Source organism: Diplotaxodon limnothrissa, linkage group LG4 (genome assembly GCF_057381915.1).
Source record: "Diplotaxodon limnothrissa isolate DT_005_m linkage group LG4, D_limnothrissa_male_GT1.1, whole genome shotgun sequence".
Lineage (NCBI taxonomy): Eukaryota > Metazoa > Chordata > Actinopteri > Cichliformes > Cichlidae > Diplotaxodon > Diplotaxodon limnothrissa.
Window position 1 is genome coordinate 12578124 of NC_140599.1, and position 27059 is coordinate 12605182.

At 43.7% G+C, this 27059-nt stretch overlaps 1 protein-coding gene across 1 annotated transcript; it reads right to left on the bottom strand.

Annotated features, from left to right (window-relative positions):
- Window positions 1-2305: 2305 nt before the first annotated feature.
- Window positions 2306-22812, bottom strand: fscn1a (fascin actin-bundling protein 1a). The gene is made up of 5 exons (XM_085352213.1): window positions 21776-22812; window positions 8451-8607; window positions 7275-7396; window positions 4452-4619; window positions 2306-4160 (listed from the first exon to the last, which is right to left on the bottom strand). Exons 1-5 carry the CDS (start codon window positions 22614-22616, stop codon window positions 3952-3954), a joined length of 1497 nt encoding a protein of 498 aa, XP_085208339.1. The 5' UTR covers window positions 22617-22812; the 3' UTR covers window positions 2306-3951.
- Between the last annotated feature and the right edge of the window lie 4247 nt (window positions 22813-27059).

A 27059-nucleotide genomic window follows, 5' to 3' on the forward strand; every position in this document is an offset into this window, starting at 1 on the left:
CCTGGGATCTGGGTCATATTCTGAGTGACTCATTTTTTCAGAAGAATCAGTCAGCAGCTGGAGGAGGAGGAGAGGAGGTTGGGGGGCAGATTAGATAGGGTGGTGTATGTTTGTCTTGCTATGTTGGGTGTTCCCCTGGGATCTGCACGGTTTCCAGAATTATCCAGGTTGAACTTGGAAAATGTCGTCTTCTTGAGGATACAATAAATAAATCAGTTTGCAAGAACAAAAGAAGAATTTAGCCTGAGAAAGTCTTGGGCTTCAAAGTAAGCTTTAAATGTCGAGTAAAATGCACAGACTTTCTCCTTATATGTGTTAACAACCCTGCCCCCCTAGTCTGGCACATTCATCGCCCTGATCCGTCCTCTGCGGTTGAAGAAAGTAGTGAAGAAAGAGAAAATTTGTGAAGCTTTTGGATAGTTTTCTCCTTCACAAGTTTACCTTCACAATAAAGCATGTGAAATGAGACCATCAAAGTGCAAGATGGACACGAACATAGTCTTATTTCCTGACATTTCACATGTTGAAATACTTAAAAAAAAAAAAAGTAAAAGGCAAACTAAGATTGCAAGAACAGCCTCCCCTCAGAGTTCTGCTGGAGATTTCACCCTGTTTTTCCTTCCCACAGTCACAAAGTGCTTGTTCATAGCTGATCATCTGATTGTTGGTGTGATTTGATGCTATATAAATAACTGAATTGAGATGAAAAGAATCAAATATTTGTAAATATTTTTAAAGTCTGGAACCTGTAAAGATCCCCCTTTGACATGTCTCTACTGGAACCATTTTGTGCTGCTGTTTGTAGGTCTTTGCAGCTTCAAGGTAGCCTTCAGCAAGTGACATAAATGCTATTGCATTGTGATCTTGGCGCTTTTAAATCCCCAGTTTTCCTAAAGAAGCACTTTGATAGGACACTGCTTCAGAAACATGCAGGCTGCTTCTAATACAATCCATTTGCGGCGTCTGACTGAATCCGTCATAAAGTGTAGCTCTCAGATCCGGATCCAATCAGCAGCCACAATATGAAAAAACTGACCCAGTTATTTTTGAGTGCCCACACCTCCACCACGCTTCAGATCAGGAGTACTTTTCCAGGCTTTTCTCTTCCCATCATTCTTGAAGTTTATCTTAATTCTTAATCTTAATTTGTCCATGAATGTCTTTCCTGGACTGATCAGACCGCTTAAATCTTGCCCCTACCTTTTTGTGATGCGATACCTCTGGTTTGCATCCAATAGTATTTTCCTAGTTTGAGGTTTTCACATTGTTTTTCTTAACCATGGAAATAATTCTGTCATCATGCACTCTTTTGTAGTCTTTCAGGCCTTTTGGAGTTTTTGATTTTTATAGGCTTACGTTGCTCCATAAGCAGATTTTCTTTTTGAAAATATAGGAAAATATTAAAAATGTCTGCAATTCCACAGCAGTAATGCAATATTAACATTAAACCCCTCAGACTAAAGTTTAAAGCCTCCATTTGATCATACCTGACTGCTTCTTTTTCACAGAAACTATAACTGACCGAGTATCTAGGTGAGCTGCGTGATCAATGTAATCAGAGCTTTGAGCACTACTACTGCAGCAGATGTGCACTTTTTTTTTTATTATTAAAACTACATGCAGTTCAAAAAACAAAAAAACAAAAAACAGTTCTGGAGAGGAGGTCACTGAGGACACCAGGGTTTTGTCTGAAACTTGCCAGGAAATGAGAAAAAAATACCATTGAGCCACATAGCGTTCCAAATCCCAGTTTTATTGGTCGTTGGATTTTAGGTGAACCAATGGCACGAGAGAGAGAGAGAAAGAGATTAATTCACAAATATCAAAGAAAAATTATACAAAATAATACAAAAGGAAGTTCCAGTTATACAAAGCAAAGATGTGGACTCTTTTTTTCTAATTTGTCTACTGCCCGAAAACTCAAGAGTAAGGCACAGTCATTACCACATGTTTACCCTTCCACATCCGTTTGTCTAAGCCCATGTCTTGGTTACCTTGGAGAAGCTGGTTTCTCCGAGGACAACTGCTCCTTTTATTCACTCGAGATTCTCAACCATTCATGCCAAAAAATAAAAAAAAATAAAAACCTTCAGAAAGTTGGACGTGGGCTAAGCAGTGATTGGTTTTCCATACTGACCTTCAGATCAGAGGAATGCTGGATGATGATGGGTGGAAGAGCCCAATAATTCAGGTGGGGGCGGGGGTGCACGTGCCAAGATCATCTTTGCTGGATCGTTAAAAACAGAAAAAGAAAAAAAAAAAAGCAGCAGATAGAAACTTTCTGCTTCTGTTAGTATGAATGCAGACTGCTGAAGGGTGGAGAATCGAAGAGGTGGGGGGGGACGACCCGTGGGTGCAGCGTGCTACATGACTGCATTACAGACCACTTGTAATCAAACTACTTCTTTCCTCCTTTTAAAACAAGTCTCTACTGAACTTTCACCAACAGTTCAGACATAAGAAAAAAAAAATCCAACGCAAACAGAAATGGAGACGTCGCTGTAAATGCGGTCATGGCGCTGCTCGGACCGAAAAGAAGCAGCAGATTTAGGGAATGGGGAATGGGTGTAGAGGTGGACAGGCAGTAGGAAAACCGTCCCCGGACGGTGTGCGAGATGCTCGACGGGACGTTGTTAGTAGCACCAGGTTCCAGTTTTTGTCGGTTCCAGTATCAAAGGTTTGGTCTACATGTAAAGGCTGAGGCGTGCGCCAAGTCGAGGGAATCGAAAAAGCAGCTTTCAAAGAGTTTATAAATCATTTTACTCCAGTTTTTATTTTTTAGGACTACCTACTGTACACTTACCCATGATAATGTCTGTGCCTCGGACATGGAAAAAGAAATGAATCCAACTGTGTTTCACAGACTTTTTTCCTCCTCCATTACACATACCACACGTGGCCCATCATTTTTAATGCTTCACTTAGTTTCTTTACACTATTCTTGTGACAATTGTATTAGCGATCAACTTCCTACTTCCCATCGTTTGGTCTAGGAAATCAGACTTCCTGCCAAACCAATGAGGAAACAGCTAGAGGAACTACACGGGAAACTGTTTGGACATTTCCTACACTTGAGATGAAAAACGGGCGAGACTGAACCCTTCGATCAGAACATCTTCAACATCTTTATCATCAGCAGATCCACTCCAGTTGTATCACAGTCATCACAGGCGCACGAGGCCCGCTCATGAGAGAGAAAAGGAAATTAAGAAAAAAAGAAAACAGCCTGGTGAGAAAACCAGTTTCTACAAGAGCCAACCATCAGAGAAACAGACCTCCTCCTTCCTATCTTACAGCCACCTGACAGGACACAGCAATGAGGTTTGAGTCTGTTTTCAGAGATCAGATCAAGTAGAAAAAGGACTCTACCAGATCAGCTCAGACACCATAAATACTGCCACCGTGTGCCGCTCACACAAACAATAGAGACGAGTGGAAAGACGAGGGGGTTCACTCAGAGAGGAGGGGGCTCTTTAAACGTGGCTCTGCTCTGCTCTGGGGGGGAGAAACAGCCCAATCGTAAGGCAAGGACGGAGTGAGTGGCGGAGGATGGGGGGGTGGGGATGGGTCGAGCAGCAAACCAGATTGGAGCAGAAGAAAAGTGCACAGCCCTGTGGTAACTATGGCAACAGATAAAGGTCGGCACTGCAGAGCAGAGCTGGAAAAAAGAGAGGAAGGATAAAAAGGAAAGGAAAAAGGAGCGTCTCCTTCTTTCCTTCTTCTAACCTTCCTGTTCTCTCTGTGCAGTTCATCAACATATAAAGTTATAAGTACAGGATATACTGAGGAGCAAGAGGGGAGGGAGGAGGGGAGGGGGGGTGAGGACACCATATATGTGTGGACGGGTGGTGTCGTCGAGCCGCCGCCGTGCTCTCGTTTCCCTCCTCCGGCATCACGGCGGCAGGCGACCACATCCCCGTTCGCCGCGGGTTTTCCCCCTCCGCTTCCCCCTCAGTACTCCCACAGTGTGGCGGTCTCAAGGTCGTCGGCGTTGGCCTTCAGCACGCCGGCATGGTCGCCGCGCAGGTATTTCCCGTCAGCGGCGTGGCAGATGGCCAGCTTGTTGTAGTCGCAAAACTCAAAGAGGAAGTCGACGGGCGTGTCGCTGCTGCTCACCACCGACTGCTCGTTCCCCACCATCCAGTATTTACCTGTAGAGTCTGCAGGAAGAGTGGAGAGGAGGCACAGGGGAGGAGGAAAAGTGAGGATTAAAAATGATAATCATGGGGAAGAAACAAAAGATTGAAATCCTTTTTTGGCACAGACACCTTGTGAGTCCATAGTGAAAATCTAAATCTCTTGGAGAATAAATGATTAAACCCCCCGTGTCCGTGTCTCTCCACAAACTGACGTTATAGCATCAGCTTGCTGACTGTTTAAGGTTACTACAAATGAAAGTTTGCATTAATATGACTTCTCCTCTGCAGGACCCAGTTGTGTCAAAAACAGACCTTGCAGGCTGTACGCTCCATCTCTGAACTCCAGAGTAAAGTAGTCATAGGAGGAGCGGTTGGAGTCCAGCGTCCCGGTCACCTTCCTGCAACCGATGAAGCCGTGCTCCCCGCGCAGCACGATGATCGGGCGGTTGATCAGCTTCATGATGAACTCCTCAGACTCACCTGAAAGAGACAACAGATGTGTCAGAGCAATGTGCAGTCTTCACATCAGCACATTGTGCTTCTTTGTTTTGCTGGAATGCTGCTTATGATTAAAAATGCTGACTCTTTGTTCTCATTAAAAAATAACGTATGTGATGCAACTCATGTCAGAAATCTGTGTCAGCGAGTGCTCAAGCTGCCAAAGCCTCCTGAAAGAGAAACTGCAGCACAAAGCAAAAACCCGTCAGCTTTGATCCGCCAATGCTGGAGACCAACGCCTGATCTATAAGCGGAGCATCTTGTGATCCGCTTGCTGACTTGTAGTTTCTGTCAGCCTAAATTCTGTGCAAAAGCTTGGCATTTCCTTTTTTAGAACCTCTGTGCCACCGACTAATGTGAGGAAAAAGGTGTTTGCAGAGTGTTGATCTGCCTATTAAATGCTAATGTTACATGCAGCCAGTTAGCACAAAGACTTTCATCATGTGCTTGTAGCCAAAGTTAATAAACACTTATTAATAAAAACTTATCTGGCCAAGCGTTACATGTATAAAAATTCAGTGTAATGTCAATGTAAGGACATCAATGTAACACAAATCAACCAAACTACTTGACAATATGTGGCATCAGTGTATGAGGAAAATCTGCAGCTGTTAGCTAGCCGGTTAGCTAGCTGGTTAGCACTGACATCAAATCTGTCTACAACTACAAAAGACTGTTAGGAGAAGCTGTTATTTCAACATTGTCTTCTTATATCTGACCATTTTCACAGGGAAGATCTTTTGTTTAGAACTATGAATCATTCAAGAATGAAGAAAAGGCACCCAACACAAGCAATTTTAAATTGCACCTTTAGGCACGTTGTTGCTAGCAGCCTATTGCAAAAAACCCCCAAAAAGAACACATTTGTTTCACTTTTTTTTCTCCTTCCCCCGCATAGAGCTCTTAGGTGAAAGGCCTGACACACGACCTGAGAGATGCATCCAGAACTTCACCTGACCCATCTACTGTTCACTGATGCCTCACGAGAAATGGTCTCAGTAGAAAGGTGACTGTCAAGAAGTCATTCTTACTGACAAACGGGGAGAAAAGGCTGTAATAGGTACACCAAACTATACAAGAACTGGACTGAAAATCTGTGTCAATGCGCTTTGCAGTGATCCCCAACACGCTGTCAATGGGATAAAAGCATATCTGCATATCTCGATAGAAAAAACACAATGTTACACTGTCAGTCATGGATTGGCCTCCCCAGAACCCAAACCTCAACAGCACTGAAGCAGTGTGGGATCATCTTAACAAAGAACAGAGCAAAAGCCAGTCAACATCCAAAGAGGAGCTTTGAATGTCCTTCAAGAAGCCTGGAGAACTGTTCTATACCTGCGCAAGAGAGTTCAGACTGTGTTGGAGACTAAAGGGGATCTTACCAAATATTGACTTTCAGTCTTGTATAAACTCAGTTTTTGAAGTACTAGAAGAGCTTAAAATATTCAGTGTTTGAAGGTAACATTAAAAAAAAAACCTTCATAATGTCAGCATAACCTGTATTTTCTAAAATGCCAATATAATGTGTTGGGCAATGGTTTCACTTTCCATGTTGTGGCTGATAAACAGCACATTCATGGCTGTGAGAGATATAAAGAGGTTTTTTGTTTTTAGTCAGCAGGAAGCTTTTCACTCATTGCACAACACTGGTAATGTTAGGGAAAATATTATAAAACACTTCTTCAGTAAAGACTTCAGAGAAGAGAAACACAGACAGTTTTACTTGTTGCTTAGCAAGGGCAGCTCTGAGCTCTCGCACGAGAGTGAGGGCTCAGGGACTCGCGCCCAGAGACTGCCCCGGTCTTTATTTTATAGTTCCAATGTGTGTGTGTGTGTGTGTGTGTGTGTGTGTGTGTGTGTGTGTGTGTGTGTGTATATATGTGTGTGTGTGTGTGTGTGTGTGTGTGTGTGTGTGTGTGTGTTGCTGATCAAAGGGTCATAAAGCACAAAAGGTACATCCTTGGTCAGGAGAAGGGTGACCCTCCCCCTCACCCTGGATAACACAGTGAGGAAGTCCTGCAGTTCATCTAAATGTAAAGAAGCACTTAAACTAAAACAGACATAGCTACGTTAATCCTACCGTAAAACAATAAAACAAGGTACGAGCTCTTTCCCATGCTCCCAGGATGTGGGGGTGAACCAAGCCTGCTGAAAATCACACATCCTGTCACTACACAATTGATTATATGCCTCTAAGCATACATGGTTAAACATTTCCTAATACAAATAACTACATGCAGTATTCTACCATATGCAAACTTATATCACTAAAAGATTATACTGACTACTAAATACAATTTTCCATTGACAGGTAACAAAAGCCAGCCCTTATTTATTTTTAGTGTCACACACACACTCTTGCTTGCTCAGGAATTTTCCCATGATGTTTCCAATCAGCACCATTAATTCAATACATCGAGTAAAAACTTGGCAAAAAACGCAAACGAAAAGACTGCAACAGAGTTAAAAAGCATTAAACAGCTTACAAAACAGAACCCCTCCACTCAAGTGCACAACTGGAGCCACAATTAAATTACTTCCACTGCACTGAAATTCTCCCCGTCACTGCAGAGGTGTAAATTGGTTATCCCCCGTGCGTCTGTTTGCACGGCTGTATCAACACGTCGCACTAACCTGCACTGTCGATGGTGGCCGCCAACTGGCCGTTTTTCTTGGCGGCGACGTATTTCCCATTAGCAGCCCGGAACGTCAGCCTCTTCCCACGCCACTCAATGTCAAAGTAGCAATTAGCTGATCTGCAGAGACGGAGAGAAAATTAAAGAGTTAAAGGAGTACCCAAAAAACCTTACACAGCAGTCAGATATGCAGTAATGCACTCGCAGGATTGTCAGCTAAAAAAAACAAAACAACAAACAAACATCTTCACAGACTGAGACGCCCAGCAGCTTTATCGCAGTGCAAGTGACTCTTGGGTAATTAGATAGGTAGGATCCGGGTAGAGGGATAAGCTTGAAGTCTTTGGTTAAGTGGAATCAAGTAGCTTACTAAATCCTTTCACTTGGGAGAGGATTTTTTTTAAGTTGATTTTGATTCTCTGAAGCTCAGAAACATCCTCAAAATGTTTTCAGCAGACCACAGCTGGTTTAAAAAAAAAAAAAAAAAAAAGCACTTTGGTGGTCTAATCTGCGAGAAGTAAACAGAGGGAAATCTCAAGAATGTGATTGAGTAATCTGGTGAAGTTCCTGCAGGCCCCCCTCAGTGTTGAGGATCTGCTCGGTCTTATCTTAAACAGAATGGTCTGCTTCTGAGCTCCCTCATAGCGCATGCTTGTGACCGAGCTGATCAGTTTACTGCTGTCCTCTGCATCATTCCTGCACACGTGCAAACACGCTAATGCTAAACATCTGCAGCTCCTCCTGATCACCGCACATAGTTTCCTCAAGAAAGAGGCTTTAAAAGTAAAACTCTCTTAACTCTCATGACATGTAAAATGACCAGACTCCCACTCCTGGATCTGTCTGGGGACTCACAGAGAAGTGACTCAAGAGCATAGGGTCAAAGGTCAGGGGTTAATAGCTAGCTCTCTGGTTGAACTGAACTACTGTACATTAAAGCAAATGACTCCACAGGTTAGGGCTGCACACAAATGCACTTCAACTCCCACAGCATGCCACAGCTATGGACATGCCATCAATCCCTCCCACACACAGGTCAAATTACGAGTGAGGACTAAACACCAGAAGCTATGACGGACCAGTTTGAGTTTTCCACAGTCAGCAGACACACACACGGACAATGAACGGACCTCACTGAAGCAGGGGTAGCTGTGATGATGTGTGCGATTCTTACTTAGTGGAGGCCGTGCACTGCAGGCCGCCGTTAGCCGTCAGGGTCCAGTATTTCCCAGCGGCAGTCCGGAATGCGCACTTCCTGTTTTCACGGCAGATCTCCATCTGGAATACCTCTTGGTCACTTTCTTCATCCTGATTGGCTGACAGGTCCATACCTGTGTGGGGTTAAAATGTTGGGGAGACCTTGTCAGGCTGATGAATATGAGAGGGATATGAATAACCACAGAAGATTCATCATTAACATTCAACACACACGCACGCACACGTGAGGCAGGTAACCGTATAGTAAGGACTTCTTCTGAAACTTCTATACAAACATTCTCCAAAAGCTTTTTCTTTGCAAGGATTATGAGGACATCAGCCCTGTCCACATAATTCAATATGTCCGGACAGCGCTGCATGCACCCTTATACCCACCGAGGTATACACAGCCCACACGTTCACATCCGCTGGTCAGGATCAGACGTACCAAATGAACAACATCAGTCTGCTTAGATTAGTGAAGGATTTAACACAGCTGCACACAAACCCACACCCACCCACTCACATCTGTCCTGGTCTAGACAGACCCCACTACACTTCAAAGGATCAGGCGTCACAGTGGACGGTCACAGCACACAGAGTTTGCTAGCCAGCAGTGACAACAGTCTCTGCGGGAATCTGAGAAGGCACAGCAGCTCTGATGCTAAATACTTACATCTACATCCCCAAATAATGATAAAATATTAACATGCTTCCATTTTTAGCATGAAAACATTACTCAACTAAAGTATAAGTTGTTGGTTTTGTAGGCATTTAGTATTTCAGAGATATTTTTTCCCCCCCACTCTGCATTATGTCAGTGAGAACATATCCCTAATATGGTCATCTCAGGCACACAGAAGCTCCACCCACCTGCAGTTCAAACCTCCTGTTCATGAGGGGCAGCCAATCAGATATCAGAAGAAAACTGCAACAAGGCCCAGTGTAAGATAAAAGGATTATTTTGAACTGTGAATCATGCAAAGCTACTATAGCAGATTCCAAGAATACGAAACGAGAGTGATGGTGTCCCTTAAGGTGTACCAAAAGCAATGGGAACTATCTGAATAATTTGATTGGCTATTTAATCGATGGCAGCTAGCCTTGACAAAACTTGTAGGCCAATTTAAAAAAAGAAAAAAGCTTTAGCTCTGTGAACATTTAAAATACATCACAGTTATAATTGTCATTTCCACGTCCTTCTTCCCCTGCTGTATATCTGTAGTCCAAAAAAAAAAAACTACAAAAATCAGTGAGTCTGTGAGTGCATGTGTGTGTTTGTACAGATCAGCAGACCTCATTAAAATCAAATCAACCTTAGTCAGGCACTCAAGAGCAACAAAGAGGTAAACACATGAGTCAACTATAAGAGCGAAAACCCAGACGCACAAATACAATCTAAGCAGCACAAAGCCCGCCATTGTATATGATGAAATCATACTGTGCACTGACCTATAGCCAGAGGGCTCACAAAAGAGAGAGAGAGAGCCTGTCTGCTATGTAAATGTGTGCAGAGCAAGAGGTGAGAGGGCGAATCAGGAGAAGACGAAGAAAAAACAAAACAAAAAAAACAGCCGCACAAGTGGCACAACACATGTTTGTGAACACATTAAGAGGGGAACCTTTACCCCAACAGTAACTATTCTGCCAGCAGCACTCAGTAACAGTATTCACACAGAGCCAGCGTTACATAAAGGTGTTCAACAGTTACTGCTCACGGACTGTGTCTGGCGCTCGGGATTGAGTTTCTGCAGAAAAATGCAGAGATGCACACATGTGCACACACACAGATGATTAAGAAGGAAAATATAACCATAATGGGAACCACATGGAGAGGAGGGGGTACGGAGGAAACAAGAATGTTCATTTAGAAGGGTTTGAAGAGGACAAGGAGAAAGAAAACTGGCAAAAAAGATCCGTGTCCTCCAAGATAGGACACGTCTCTGAACTCTCCTCTAATGCTCGCTGCTTCCTGCTCAGCCAACGCAACTCTAGTAGCAAAGCAGAGCCCATGTATGTAGACTGTGGCTATGCGTGGATCAAACTAGGGCTGGGCGATATGACCCAAAATTCATATCTCGATATTTTTTAGCTGGATGGCGATATAAGATATATATCTTGATATATTTTTTTTAAAGCCATAAAGTAAGAACAAAAAGAGTTCTTAGTCAAAGCTGTGTCCCAGATGTCACACAGGCACTTTTATTAACATAGAGCAGATGTACATAAAATTTACTCAAAAATAAATTATGAGCATTTATTAAATAATAATGCTCCATAAATAAAAGAAAACAATGTTGTTTTTGTGCATGGTAAATGGTAAATGGCCTGTATTTATATAGCGCTTTACTAGTCCCTAAGGACCCCAAAGCGCTTTACATATCCAGTCATCCACCCATTCACGCACACATTCACACACTGGTGATGGCAAGCTACATTGTAGCCACAGCCACCCTGGGGCGCACTGACAGAGGCGAGGCTGCCGGACACTGGCGCCACCGGGCCCTCTGACCACCACCAGTAGGCAACGGGTGAAGTGTCTTGCCCAAGGACACAACGACCGAGACTGTCCAAGCCGGGGCTCGAACCGGCAACCTTCCGATTACAAGGTGAACTCCCAACTCTTGAGCCACGATCGCCTAACAAAAAGCTCACAAATGTGCAGTCAAAATGTAAACTAAAAGACGAGCACTATAACAAGGACAGATTTCACAGCTGCTCTGTTCCCAACTTGTACTGCGTGACTGACAACCTGGAGTTTGAAATCCGCTTCGCAACCACGTCTCTTAACAGGTGCCATTTATGGTCCTTATACACAGTAGGGTAATATTACGTTGAAGCACAGTACGTATCACTCCGCGAGGCTCAGCCGTAATGCTCCGACAATCCATCAAGCGCTGCAGCTCCGTAGCTTACCAAAGTCGTACTAAAACATTTTTTGACAGATTGCTGAGCGCCGTGTTCCACATAAAATCGGTGCGCGGCCATCAAGCACAACCAGAATTCATACATAAGGCGCGCTGTCAACTTTTGAGAAAATGAAAGGATTTTAGTCCGTGCAGCACCTCTGGGCTGCATGGCGTTAGCGTGGTTAGCTCGTTAGCGTGGTTAGCTAGCTAACACGTTGACGCCGTCCAGCCCCACGCACGGGGCGATGCGCAGTAACTCGTTAACGGATTTGCCGTGTCCATCTTGTCGCTTCCTGCAGGTGAAGCGATGGGGGAGGAGGGGGAGTTGTGTTCAGTGAAGGAGAGGCGAGGCCGAGTAACGTTGCGTAAAGACGAAAGTGGACGAAAGAGAGGCAAACTTGCGGCTCCGCAAGTATAATTATAACGTAACATAGACTATATCGATATAAAGGATATTGTCACATCTTATATCTCGTATAAAAATATATCGATATTTTTTAAAAACTCGATATATCGCCCAGCTCTAGATCAAACCATCTGCTGGTGGTTTTGACCCATGACAAGCTTTTGGCTGGTATTAGAGACTACTTTACAATGCAAATAGCAAATGTGCTAATTTTAAAAACACTACAAAAGACTCTTATGAAAGTCATTCAAAACCTCATTTTAATATGAGGTCTTTACTTTTGAAATTTTGACTTGTAAATGATAAGAGCACAAAGAAAAAGCCCGTCAAGCGTGAGTTATGTCATCTGGGTTGTGTTAATGTGAGCTGTTCATTCAAAGCAGTAGCATGGGCTCTGTTTTGATACAGTGTCGAGGCGGCTCTATGAAAAACAAGCAGTTTGATATCCAGCTCAGGAAGTTTGGGGTCAAACCAGACAACCAGGGCGAGGCGAACAAATCAGTGTGGTAATTACTGAGCTTTAAAGAGCAGGTGGTAGGTGGACTTGTTACTGTGGACAGAGCCAAGCTAGCTGCTTACATCTGTTCATTTCAAGCTAACCTGGTGCTAACCTCAGCTTCATACAAATGTGATGAATTACATACGAGACTCACAGCACTCAAAGTCACTGAACAGAAATCTATTCAAAGGCAAAGTTGGTGGTTTTCTCGCGTCGTCCTCCAAAAGAACCAATCAAGAGCCAAACCTGGAAACCTGAGCCACTCATCAATGACACATGGAGCACAGGTGTTGGTGGCGGCCATATCTATTCATTAGTATGCACGTCGTCCTATCATTTTTCTTTGCTGGCTGTTTCCATATTATGAACTGGCATGGCTTTTTAAATCAGTGCTCTGGTGAAAAGAGCTAGATATGTTCATATGGTGAAAAATAACTTGCATGAAAATCCTTTAACTGCTTTCAAAGACTGCACACTCACTGGCCACTTGTTCAACTCCTTGTTATTGCAAATCTCTCAACAGTCAGCCACATAGCAGCAACTCAACACATCTAAGCAGGTAGATCTGTTCAAGACGACCTGCTGAAGTTCAAAGCGAGGATCAGAATGTGGAAGAAAGGTGATGCAAGTTACTTTTTATACATAGCATGATGTTGGTCCAAGTATTTCAGAAACTGCTAGCCTGTTGGGATTTTCCCACAGAACCATCGGTTTATAGAGGATGGTCTGAGAAGAAAAATGATTCTCTGGATAAAATAGCTTGTTTATACCAGACAAGAATGGACAAGCTGTTTTATGCTGAGGAGATGGTAATTCCAACAACCACTCGTTATAACCAAGCCATGCAGAAGAGCATCTCTGAATGTAAAACATCAAACCTTTGAGCAGTTCAGCTACAGCAGCAGAAGACCACAGTAGAAGAAAACCCATCGAACTGATGCTAAAACTCACACAAAATCATTAAAATTGGACAACAGGAGACTTGGAAAATGCTGCCTTGTCTGAGGAGTCTCAGTTTCTGCTGCAACATTCACGTTAGAGACAGAATTTGGCATAAATAACATGAAAGTGTGGATCCATGCTGCCTTGTACCAGCAGTTCAGGCTGCTGCTGGCGGGGTAATATTTTGGGAGATTTTTTCTTTCTGCTTATGAGGCGACCGGTGAAATTAGATTACAGCTTCAAAACGTATAGCTGTGTAACCACACATCTTATCTGACTGTCATCAGTCAAGAGGATAAGCATACTTCCCAAACTGGGGAATTTTTCAAACAAACAGTTTATTCAGTTGCGCTCTGCCCAAGCAAAACAACTACTTCAGTCTAAAATAAAACAACCGCTGACACCAAATCATCACAAGGCTCGAATACGTTCATTTCAGTGACCGATGACTTGGGGTAATATCAAGCATCACACACTTTTAAACTCAGTTTAAAATATTGAATAAAAGGTCAGCAGGGTTCACTTTAGCTTCTGTTTTTCATTCTCAGTTCAATGTTTTTCATTTACTTCATTTTTGTACAAATCTAAGACGTCTGATTTTTACGTGCATGTCTAATGTGCATTTTCACACAGACACTGAAAACCGGCACCGGCTAAAGTCTGGCGTGAGTTTGGAACTGTTAGTTTCAGCGGAAAAACAAACATGAATTTCACTATATGAAAATAAACCCGGAAACTAAGACGCAGTTTTGCATGCTGAGCTGATTTGAGTAAATGATTCTCTGACTATCTGATTTGAATAAACTTCAGTCAGCCTTGCAGATGGTGTCAGACACTTTCACACATTCAGCTGCCTTGTCTTGAGTTATCACAAGGACATTTAAAAAAAAAACAACAACAAAAAAAACTGCTATACAAATACCAGACTGACAGACAAAACAGTCACCCTGAAGGCCGTGCAGCCTCAGCCGTGAGGCCGCTACACAACCAGATCTGTCCACACTGATCAGTCTTGAAGCTCACAGGGTTATGAAGGAGGACAGAGAGGGTCTGCAATCATGTACACACACCAGCAAACCACACATGCCGATTCCTCCCAAACCTCATGCACACACTCTACTTAAACAACAATCCACTCCACCCATCGCACTCAGCCTAATGGCGGCAGGCACAGATTGTCCTCAGTGAGCCAGCACCAGAGGCCTGCTGTGAACGCACGCGATTCTATCAAGCCTACTTTGTGTGTTTGTGTGGCTCCTATTGTTCACCAGGCCCTGACTGAGGAGGCGACCAGCTGGGGCACAAACAGGGAGCCAGATCATCAGCTTTTGTTCTGATCCAAACACACAGAGTGTAACCAGCCGGCCCACACTGACTGAAACACTGCTGCTTCAACTCAAAAAACAAAAACAACACACATGCATGCAGAGAAAAGGAGGTCAGGCATGTGAGAGAGTATCGTGCCCGGGGATGCCCCAACTCTTTGGGCAAATTGATTCAAACTGTGTGTTCAGCTCGTCTCTACTGAAGTACAGTTGCTGTGAACTCAAGGACGGCGATGTGGAGACACACCCAGAGCACGGCAGGATGACACGCTGGAGACCAGCTGAACCCTAACCTATAATAAAGCGCAGACATCGAGGAGGAGAGGTTCCCCCCCTCGTGGGTATGCAGCTGACGCGAGGCCGATCCTCTGGCGCGCTCCCAGCACACAAACACGCAGAGGGCGTGCAAACATTAAAACGCCAGCGTGCCCACTCAGTCACAGCCAGCGAGCATTACCAAGGATGCATAAATTAAATGCTTCCCATCTTTTTTATCCTACTGGTCGACCTTGTTGCAGTGAGAGAAAGCAAATAGTCGCCCTTCACCCCGCGGGGATTATCGCACACCAGCCAAGGTCAGAGCTGCGCCTCTCACGTCTCATTTCCTGCTCGCGGGTGGGGATGAAGGAGGCAGATAGGGTGTCAGGGCTGACTCGTGGCCAGACACAACATGGAGCCAGTGTTTCTGCTTCCTGAGTTTACCACACATTGCACGGTTGGTTTCACCCTGACTAATGTGCAGACTTAAAAATTATTTATGAATTAGGAGATGAGGATTCTGTCAAATTAATGCAAAGCAACCACAGATGAATCTGTAATCCGTATAGATGACTTTATAGGGAGAAGCAACCATTTAACAAGAGTGAGCTTTGTAAGGCAATAGAGATGTTTAGGCTGGCTACATTTAAAGCTCAGTTTGTTCGATCCCCAGACTGTGCAAGTGTCTTTAGTCACACCTCATTTTCTGATATTTCGCTTCCAAGGAGCCGGATTTTCTTAAAATATGTCATCTTCAGGCTGTTTTTCGTTGCATCAGTTGCAATTGATCATTTTCAGAGGAATGGGGTTGTTTTTTTGTTACTACTCACCGAATCATTCAAGAGATTTAAAAACCGACTCCCAGCTCTAGAGATAAATCAGCATAGTGTCTGCACATACTGGACAACTTAGTATAGAACCAGTTTTAAATAGTAAATTTATTACTAGCATCCCGTCAAAAAAAAAAAAAAAGAGAAAAAAAAAAACATTAGCTCACATTTTGTTTACTTGAATATCTGAAAAATGCCAAAGTTACATCATTAAGAAATAAAGGTGAAAAAAGAATGCAAAGGCCTGACACGGGACCTGAGAGGCATGGATTGGCCTCCACACCCCAGACCTCAACCTTGTTGAACATTATTGGGATCATCTTGACAAAGAACAGAAGAAACAGCAGCCGAAACCCAAAGAAGAACTGAATGCCCTTAAAGAAGCCCTGAGAACTATTCCTGAAGATTACTTAAAGTATTATATACTAGAGATGGACCGATCCGATATTACGTATCGGTATCGGTCCGATACTGACCTAAATTACTGGATCGGATATCGGAGAAAAATAAAAAAATGTAATCCGATCCATTAAATATCACGAAAGCACCTCACAAAACTTGCAACACGCCGTAACTCACCTCAGAACGTTAGCACGTCGGAGCAGTATGCATCACGTGATAGAGCGGCTGTGGCATGCGGGACCTGTGGTGGTCTGGATAGCATTTGGAGCTTCGCTAGCAACCTGGCATTTCATCTCCGACAAAGTTATCCCGAGAGAAGTAAAGCAAGTGTGTAAGTCCATCTCTAAATGTTTGTAAAGCATTCCTGCTTAAGCTTAACAAGCGACTGCCTCTCCTGCTGCTACTTCAATCATGAAACTGCTTAACGATCAGCTGATCGGCTTTTCTGTCGCGAGTCCGTGTCTCTAGTTTGCTTTTGGCCCACTTTGCACCAGAAAGAGGAAACCAGCGGCTGAACAACAGCAGCACGTTTAAGCTTGATCAGCTGTTGTTAGAATGTATTTAATATTACTTTCTACACCAGGATCTTTTTCTATGTAGCTGACGCTGGTAACTGTGCAGGGGCGGATCTAGCAAAGTTTAGCCAGGGGGGCCGATAGGGCATTAACAGGGAAAAGGGGGCACAAAGACATACTTTTCTTTCTTATTCTCATTTAAAATGTCTAGCTTTTAATAAATAATTATCTGACACCCAAAGTTTTAATCTGATGTAAAAGGAATAGAAGTCCATTACTGTATATAGTAACTATTAAGTCTAATATATATACCCTTGTAAGCTATAGTACTTTTTCCTTTGGGAAGGTACCATCTGTGCAGTGTGCAATTTTGTTGAAGAAAGATGTTGAATCTATTTAATATTTCTTGAAAAATAATTGATTTCTGTGCATTTTTTTTCACACTGCATCAAATTAAGGTTGATTACGTCGATTAAGCATCATGAGGTGGAGCGTGAGGGGTGGTTCCCTATTTTTTATTTATTTATTTTTGTTGTTGCTGGGAGTTGGAACCCTATTAGTTAGGTTGCTTAATATTTATGCTAAGTACTCTTTAAAATACCAGAATAGGGAGGATGGTGTAGGTTTAAGTTTATTAGATTGATCAGTATTGCTGAACTATGAAATATTTTTTTTTGCATACAGGTATAACAGAATAGCTTTAGTGTAGTTGTTGTTTTAAACTTTAGTATGAACTTATACAAAATGCAGCAAGATATTTAAAAAACAGTTTTGTTGATTAAAAAACACTATATCGGATTCATATCGGTATCGGCAGATATCCAAATTTATGATATCGGTATCGGACATAAAAAAGTGGTATCGTGCCATCTCTATTATATACACACAACTATACACATACAGTATATGATATTGCATGTTTCAACAAGCTGCTGCACTTCTTTCTCATTTTCCTAGTAAATTACAAAGAAATAAAGGGAGACTTAAGATGGTACACAGTACTGTAAGCTAACTGTTTCACAATGGGGGTTGGAGGTTTGGTTGAATCTAGTTGTTTTCATAGTCCTTTGGGTTTTATGGAGACAGCAGGAGCTTTGTCACCAAAAACCAAAGACCCCCCCGAGTCACCTCACATTTGCCCCTCAGGGAATTGTTGCTTACAAAGAACAGTCAACACTCGGTGGTCACAAAGCAACCACCGGTCGCCAACAGGATGTGACGGATTCTTATTGTTTTAGCTGACAAACCAGCACTCAGTCTTCACTCACACTTGCCCTACAGTTTAGAGGAAGAACAGGCCACTAAAGGGCCACCGAGCTGCAGGCTAACTGACTGATAATTGCGTCCGAGTCCATATGCGGGTCGTTAAACAGCCTCTCTGAGAATTCGTGACCAGAGACGAGAAGAGTGGATGTTATGAGCCGGAAACAAGCGGCAGCACTGAGTCAGTTTAAAAAGCAATTACAAATGCTGTGAGTTCAGATTAGTGAACAGCAAAAACTGTGGCACCGTTTGGGTTTTGTTTAAAGTCACACAATGACGGACATCAGACTTTACGTGAACCAATATGAAATATTGGATTAATTAAAACACTGCTGGGCTGTAACAATAAAATAAATCACAGAAGGGAGTAAAGAGTCAGCTCCTCTCTTGTAAAAACATTTGCAACATTTGAGTTATTTGCAACATTTTAGATTAACGGAGGTCTCATGAAGAAGTGCAAACAAAAGCACTGATAACGTTTCTAATCCCATTCAGCTCAGAGTCTTTGGTAGGTGTGTTTGGATGAGCTGACTTAATACTATCAGCTGAAGCTGCATTCATAATATATTAACCATCTGCACCGTTGAGGTGTGCGGATGCAGATTCCCATGACGTAACCACAACAAATCAAATGTGCTAAACCTGAAACGAGCAGCTGAATCTTTTTCCTCCAGCGAGCTCCACTGTAACACTGTTTCTGTGCAAACTAACCTGCAGTAGCCAAAACTGAAAACACACAATGCAGACCATAATTTTATCTTAAAGTAGGGGTGCATGAGAAAGATAAAAAGAAAAAAAGAGAATTTCATGACTCAATCATGGCCGACTAATGAAAGGATATCTAAACTGGATTTACTGCTTTTGAGCGTGAGAACTTGACAAACAGCAATTAAGCGCGAGTCACCAAATCAACAGTTTTGACTGGACAAAACCAGCTTTCAGAGTGACCCGACTGAGCTGGCCCGAGCCAACCCCCCCCCCCCCCCCAAAAAAAAAAGCCAGCCGATTTTAACCATCATCACAACTTGGGTCTGTCAGCCAAATAGCTGCTTTAGAATGGAGTGGAGGGGACTATAAGCAGCTGTTGATTTGAAAAAACATCTGGAGGCAGTTTAATTCCACTTGGCATTTAATCTGCATCACAATGATCCCGTTGTTGGCGGGCTGAATGTGGTTTTCCCCCCTCTCAAGATTCGGATCTTCTGCTCGTTATAAGTTGTAGCGGTCAGAAGGGACGACTTGGGTTGAGTCACCCATGAGCAAGGCATCATGGGTACATGTCTGATATGATTTCCAATATTTCAGCATAAAGCATCTAAAGACACGAGAAGCAGTCTGATAGCAGTGCTCCTTTCCCTGCACCGTTAAGTTAAAGCAACGCACTTAAAAGTGACTCACACCACCTGTGACATCACTCGCTGGTTTGTAGACGAGTTCTGGTCGCAGGCAAGAGACATTCTGAACCCAACACCTCTGTTTGACCTTTTTCTCACTGAGAAACATCGCGTGCAAGTACATTTTTGTTTGTCTACAAGGTAACCATCAATGCAGATCCACCACGCTACATCCAATACTCCATGTGTCACTCAAATCGTAAAGAGATAGATATGACAAACTGCAGTTTCCTCGATTACAAGCCACTTAGTATCAAAATTTGCTTAAACACATGCATGTAAGCAGGATACTGCACCTTCCATAATAAACTGTGGTGGAGCAGCCAGCCATTCAGATCACAGTGTGATTGTTTTTGTGGTGGATTATTAAAGAGCAGTTCGTGCTCTCATTGCAGGGGCCCATCCTTTTAATACCGCAACCTCCACCTTCAAAATGGACCACCATTTTGTGGGTTGGGACTGAGCTTGAAGCTGGACAAAAATAAAAAAAAATAAAGTAGCAACTCCTACTTTGTGAGTCGAGGATGAATGTCTCTGTGACAAGTAAACAAAGCAGGGAGACAGAGCAAACATGCCCGGGTGTGACAACGATGAGAGAGGAAAATGAAAGGATAGACAGATCACACTTCATGAAAATAGAAGCTGTAGTTAAAAAACAAAGCAAAAAAGCCACTAAACCACCAGTCTTCTCAGCAGACGCCAGATATTCAGAGCGATTCAGAGAGCATCAGTTATAAGTCGTTCATTACTTTCAGAGCCTCGCGGCCTCATGCAAATACTCAGAGATTACTGCGCTGGCTCACAGTGATATTTAGAGAATGATTCACACACTCTCGCTCTGATCTCAAATTTCTGCTGAGTTCATCATACTTTTTTTTTTGTTTCGGATTAATGATGGGAAAAGAGATATTCAGGCACACATCAAGGCTGACAACTGTTCAGCATGCGGCATGCCATCGATGACGACTGGAGACACACAGCAGCCAAGCCTGAAGGCTTGGTATGAGTGGGGGAGGGGAGGGGGTGGCAAGGCAGGAGGAGGGAAATATAGAAGAGGTGTTAAAAACAAAGGTTAGAACAATAAAGGAGACAGAGACTGGGAAAAAAGTAAGGAGGGGTGAGGAAAAAAGGAAGGAAGGAAGAAGGTGGAGGGAGAAGCTTGTGTCCTTGCCCAGTCATGCAGCCGAAAATCAGACATGCATGAAGACCATGAGCTCTCACTCAAACAGTAATGGAGGGAAGGGGGAGTAGAGATTGAAGAAAAACAAAAACTATTCCGCCTTATCGAAGCTAATAATCACATCAGCTGTGGATGCTGCTGTGCATCTCTCTTAATGAGACACAAAGGCTCCAGTTTCAGCTTTTCCATCCACATTCACTGGACAGCTGAGACTGTGGAGCTTTTTCTGCTGCACAGATGGTGAGGACTCTAGTGTTGCATTTTTAAATGCTCCTGGTCATATCAGTCAGAACCTCACCCGACCTAAATTAAGCAAGCTGTTTTGGTATAAAGACAAAAGTAGCAGTTGCCTACCAAGTTTTCAGTCATCTTCTCCCCTTTCTCTAATTGTGGGGCCATTCTGCTTCGGTGGCACGGTCAGCCTTCCAGTTTAAGACTGTTTTACATTTGAATGAAGGCACGCGTGCACACCGTGCTCTGTGTGTAAGAGGCTGAGAACTCTGTGTACATGGTGGTGGTTTGTAAAGTTTACTGACCATAGACGATACAACAGTGCTTTTAATCCGCTCCAGCCTGAGGGGGTTGGGAATAGTGAGGGGTGGGAGGGGAGGGGTGGTGGTGGTGGTGATTTCGTGCTGCGTTTTGTAGAGGTGGGCTGATCGATCCAAATATCGATACCAATGCTGGTATTGACATCAGATGGATACAAGCGTGATAGAATCAATGGAAATCATTTACCCCAAACATGCACTATGAAAAATGCAAAAAACAAAAACCTAGATTCAGAGTACATGAAAAGCTGAAAGGTGGGTTTTTGTTGCATTAGTGCCAATTATAGTGGAATGTAAAAATCAGTGATTCAGTGGTCATTGAAATGTGCTCAGAATTTGCAAATTAGAGATTCCTCTCATAAATCATGACACACTGCTCTCCCCTACATAAGCTGCCATTATAGGTTAAAAGTATTGGTACTGGTATCAACAACACTGGCCCTGTATTTGCTTGGTATGGCACACGAGGAGTACTTTTTATGAAAAGAGGGTGATTTGGCCCAAAAGACATTGTTTAAACATGTGTAAGTGCGCACAGGCCTCTGGTGTGGGACTAGAAGTCTAGGCCATGCTCTGTGTCCATCATTCAGAGTGTGTGTGTGTGTGTGTGTGTGTGTGTGTGTGTGTGTGTGTGTGTGTGTGTGTGTGTGTGTGTGTGTGTGTGTGTGTGTGTGAGCGCGCTGCAGGAGGGAGATGCAGTCTCAAAATTCCATCACGTTAACCCTTCCTCTACCAGACACTCTTCTCTCTCTCTCTCTCTCTCACACACACACACACACACACACACACACACACACAGGATCTGGACCGGACCACCACCACACCCACCTTGCCGGGTGGAGACGTTCCTCTCGTTGGCTGCGGTGAGCACGACCTGCGGGTGGCTCTGCTCCAGCACGAACATCTCGTCCTTGCCCACGCGCGCGCTCTTGCCGGACTTCATGGTACCGGAGGGCCCGGAGGGCGCGAGGTACCTGCCGCTGCAGTCCCTGAAGGCCACCTTACCAGAGCGGAACTCCAGCGTGTAGCCGGTGCTCTTGTCCGTCGTGGCGACCAGCGCGCCGTCGTTCCTCAGGAAGCGGTTGTCGGACGTCTGGAGGTGGTACCGCTGATCTCGGAACACGAGCGTGATCATGGAGTCCACTCCCCACGGGACATCCCGGTCGATGGCGATCTCGTCCACCTTGTCGCTCAGGTGCGCGTACCGCTTGCGCGTCACGCTGAAGATGTTCACCTGCGGGTGCATGGCGATGTGCACGCTCCATTTCTCCGCCACCGAGGCGGTCTGGGCGAAGCAGATGATCCGGTCCTCGGTGCCGCCCAGGTAGCGGCCGTGCTGCTCGGACTGCAGGGACCAGCGGCCGTCGTCGTGAGCGGTGATGACAAACCGGCATTCCGGACCCGGGGTCTCGCTGTCTCCGGTGACGTTCCCGTCCTTGTCGGCGGCGATGTACCGGCCCAGGTGTGACTTGAGGAAGAACACGTTCCCGCTGGAGTCATCGCCGCTCTGCTCCAGGGTCCAGATCTGCTTCTTCTTCATGGACGTGGCGGACGCGTTGATTTTGAAGCCGAAGGTCTCCGCCGTCAGGTATTTGTTCCCGCAGTTGATGAGACCGAACTGGATCTGCAGCATGTCGCTGGTTCCGTTCGTCGCTCCGTTAGTTGTCATTGTCGCTTCTGTGCGCTCGAGCCTCGGACCGGTTCTGTCCTGAGAGGGATGAGAGAAGAACGAGGAGGAGGAGAGGGGAGGAGGAGCGGTTCTGCAAGTGAGCTCGCGGCTGAAAGGGTGGGATGCTGTGCAGCCTCGCGTGCTTCTCTTTGTTTGGGGGAGTCTGTGAGCGCGCGCCGCCGGTCCTCGGTGCTCTGCCTGTCTCAGCAGCGCGAGACCGCCGCCACAGCTGCAGCCTATATAACCATCAGTGACGTCGCACATCAAACCACGCCCTCCAGGATGACCAGCAATCTGGGAGCAGAGCTTGGTTGTCTCCTCTGCTCGAACCCTGTTGCTTTTATCCGTCTAGTTTAGGTATTTTCCCCTGTTTTCCCGCTTCCCATCAGAATTCCCTAGAAGTCTAATTGTGAACAGTGTGTGTTGGTACAAGCTCAAAACTCTTAAAATTGTCTTAAATTCTTTAAAAAGCCCTCTATTTTAATATCTAGCGACTCGATTTCCACCCAAGCATTAAAATAATATCACTTTCTCTCGCTTTCAGACACATATGAGACCGGTTCAGCATTCAAATCACGAGGACCGTGTGCGTGTGTCCGCTCACAAAACAGCTCTATTCATGGGCCGAGCATGCACATCAGAGGGCTGGAAACAAAGAGGTCAAACAGATCACACTGGCATCTTCTCAGTCCATGTGCATGAGTGAGCACCCCCCCCCTCTCTCTCTCTCTCTCTCTCTCTCTCTCACACACACACACACACACACACACACACACAAAAGTACACAAAGTGTACACTTTAAAACAAAACAAAACATACAAACAGATATCGGCCAACGCAGAAGTAGCTCATGGCTCAGTGAAATTTCAAGGGCAGTTGTTCCAAACATGACCCGTGCACGTCCATGGCACGGCGCCATGAGAGCGACAGCGCTGGAGTTTCCAATCTGGGTACAGAAAAAAAACACAAATATTCTTTCCACCTGCATAACTATGCAAAGTAAGATCAATCACAAGCTAGCTTTGCTACCTTTGCAGCTGGCGTCAATCGTGATCAGAGATCTGTCATCGAGCTAAAACAACAACAACAACAACAACCCCCCCCCCCCCCCCCCCCCAAAAAAAAAAAAACCAACAAAACAAAACAGGAGAACAACAAAAACTATTTCAGAAATAAAAAATTAGCACCACAGTGTAAAAAGTGTTGCACATGTTGGTAGAAAGGATGTGTTACATCATGTTAAAAACAACTTCTAAATATGCATTCATTATATGTTCTGTTATTCTAATGTTTGAATGTTATTACTAATAAAGTTTTGGTTCTTTTTTAACTTTGCCAACAGGAGCAGAGGTTCAGAGTGCCAAATGCCCCCCCTCCAGCCAAAGCACTGAAACCTCCCTGCACTGTGATTTTTCTTGTTTAATCATATTTTTATTTAATGAGTGCTTGAGTTATATTTATAACAGACAGTGGCTCTGTTTGTCATCTGCTGTGTCTGGAGCTGAGGAGTAAAGAGTGATGTACTCCCACTCACTTTCATGAATGAATGGGTGCTTCTGTTGTTGGATCATTCATACAGTGCAGCTGGCCTGGATGTACATCACACTCTAGTCCTATACATCTTAACCAATACAATACCAACTTTAATAGTTAGAAACACACAGGATTTTCATTTTCATTTAATAAAAAAACTAATAACTGTCACATCTGGTGAACTGATCACGAGGCTCTGAGGTCTTTGTTACTCCCCTCTCTGCTGGGTTTGCAAACGCAAAGTAATCTGACCCCTAACCAGTAATCTAATCACTAGTAATCTTTGCCTTTCTCTCCTGCAGTCTGAATAAATCCAATCTTCAGTCAGAACATCTTCAAACAAATCAAATCTCTGTGTAATTTCAGCTCCACTCTAATAAAATCACCACACTCGTTCTCATGTATTTTTTTCCGTTTTGGGGGCTTGTGTTGTTTTCATTTCTAACAGCCTTATTTTGCAAAACTTAATTTTAAAATGTGCGTGTAAGGGTCTGTGTGTGTGTGTGGTAAAGCAGTGACTTTAAACTGCAGATCAGCACGGAAACATCACCTTTTGAGTCATTGCAGTTCACACAGAAACCATTTGCATCTGTACTTTTGTACAGAAGCTGTGGCGATCCCAGTGGAGCTTCCATGGAAAGATTAACAGCATGCAAAAAATGTGTCAGCACACCAGCCTCAACTATTTTCAATGTACCGAAGAACTTCTGGGTCACGCATGCACAACATGCTCATTTTAAAAACAGCTCAAGGAAAGAAAAAGTGCAATAATCAAGCTTCCCATAAAAGTTCAACATCATTCAAGAGTTCAGTTTGTGAGGTTTTGAGATCTTGGTAGATTATTTCTGTTACTGTGGACACACTCAACGTAGCTGTTTCTAGTCTTTAGGTTGAGCTGAGCTAGCCAATCCTTTAAAGATCGTGTTTCAGGCACCCATCCATCTTAGAGGTAGTCTTATCTGTAGGACAACTTGTGTTGCTGAACTGGAAAGAATCGGCTGTTTTTTGGTGGGGGGTTGCCTGCCTGCAGCATCATCAGTGAGCTTTTTCTCCTAAGTGCAGAATCCTTCTCATTATGTGCTGACAAACGCAGCTCAAATTAACTGAGAGGATTCAGATGAATAATTGATTCGGGTTTGATGTGGGATTAGCAGACATGTCAACAATCACACATGTTCCCCTCCTCTCTCAGGCTGTTTGCTGCTCAGAGAATTTCATCCCCTTTACCAAAATCCCAATTACAGCTTTAGTTTGCGGCCATGCCTGTTTAGGAAAATCATCTTTAACTACTTTGTGATTTTTTTCGTCATGCTACATGTTTGTAGATGTTTTTACTGATGTTTTTACTTCTGTCTAAGTGTGTGGAAACGATGAAGTCACTGACAACAAATCGGTGTACCCAGCAAAAAAATTAATAAAAAGAAATCAGAAACATAATGATTGATGAATCACTCACACGACAACAACATTCAAGGAATAACCAAGGAATGAAAAGTGCAGTTCCTCTAATGGCCACTGGAGGCTGGCACCAAAAGTAAATCGAGCTCATAGACAGAATAAAACATGATGGATGGAGCTTCCAGGTGGGGAAAGTGAAGCCAATGCAGAAGATAGTTAAACCTGCAACCTACCTGAAGGCCACCAGATGGCGATAGCTGTGGCTGATAAAAGACTTCCAGTCCTATAGAAGTCTATAAGAAAATGGCTTTCTCACTTGACCTCTGTCAACACTTTCCTGATGTGTTTGTGGGCTCAGTCATTCATTTTGGATCATGCTGAAAAGAAAATGAAATCGATTTTGAACTTTTGGTCATTCTATGTTTCAGAAAGAATGTTATTATTATAGACCCTGTGCACGAGAAAATGCTAACTTCCTGGTTTGAGACCGGATGTGGGGTTGTACATTTCCAGTAGCTTTACTTTGCGGTCAATCGCTACTGTGAAGATATACTCCAAAATCATGTCCAAAACTCGAAAACGGAAAGTTGTGTCATAAAAAAATCTAATGATCAATTTTGACGTTTAAAGAGTTTAGATCGATCAGATGTTTACATCACTCAACACAAGCAGAACTGCATTACTGCAGAAGACACATCGTCCACATTCAGAAGCACATCTCTGTATAGTGACTGGTCTTATGATGTAAACAGGCAAATGTTCAGCATTCAAACTACAGGTGAAGAATAGTCAAACCAGATGTTTCCCCCGTTATGTCGATATCAGCTAGTCAAGTACACACCTACACAGCATGTCAACAAACCGTGAAAAAAACCCACACACAAAATGAATGATTGCTGGTAACATGTACGAACGCTATGTTGTGACTTACCTTAAAAATTACAGCGGTCCCTCGCTATAATGCGGTTCACCTTTCACCTCACTGTTTCGCAGATTTTTTAGTGCAAGTTTGCATGCTTATTTTTTTTACGTCACATTGTGTCCTGCGTCCTGATCGCTGCAGACGATCTCCTCCGTGACGTCTCTCCTGTACAGTACAGAATCGCTGCATCGATCGCTAGCAGTGTGACTCTGAGGTGCAGTACTGTATGTCCACGATGTCCACGAAACGTTTTGCACCGTCAATAAATAAAATTGGCTACTTGATTTCACCTTGATTTCACCTTGATTTCACCTTTCGCTGGTTATTTTTAGAACACAACAAAACGAGGGACCGCTGTTTACAGATACTGAGAAATATAACATTTGAATCCTTTTTCTCTTTTGCTCTGAGGCGCAGGGAAAAAATATCGACAAGTCAATGAACATCATTTACAGATATATTGGGTAAATGCCCGAGACATCTATAGAAATGTAAATCACTGCTTGATTCATTCATTTGCTTAACTTGTTTTGGACCGTAAACAGGGCGCGAATAGGACACCGGAAACAAAGCTCCCCACAGGAGTTTCC

What these genes read in the sequence shown, in the direction of transcription:
- fscn1a (XM_085352213.1), bottom strand. Translation starts at nt 22,616, where the DNA reads ATGACAACTAACGGAGCGACGAACGGAACCAGCGACATGCTGCAGATC. An exon ending in GAACGTCTCCACCCGGCAAG is followed by an intron (nt 8,608 to 21,775) that starts GTGGGTGTGGTG and finishes AACCCCACACAG; the next exon opens with GTATGGACCTGTCAGCCAAT. An exon ending in GGCCACCATCGACAGTGCAG is followed by an intron (nt 4,620 to 7,274) that starts GTTAGTGCGACG and finishes TGTCTCTTTCAG; the next exon opens with GTGAGTCTGAGGAGTTCATC.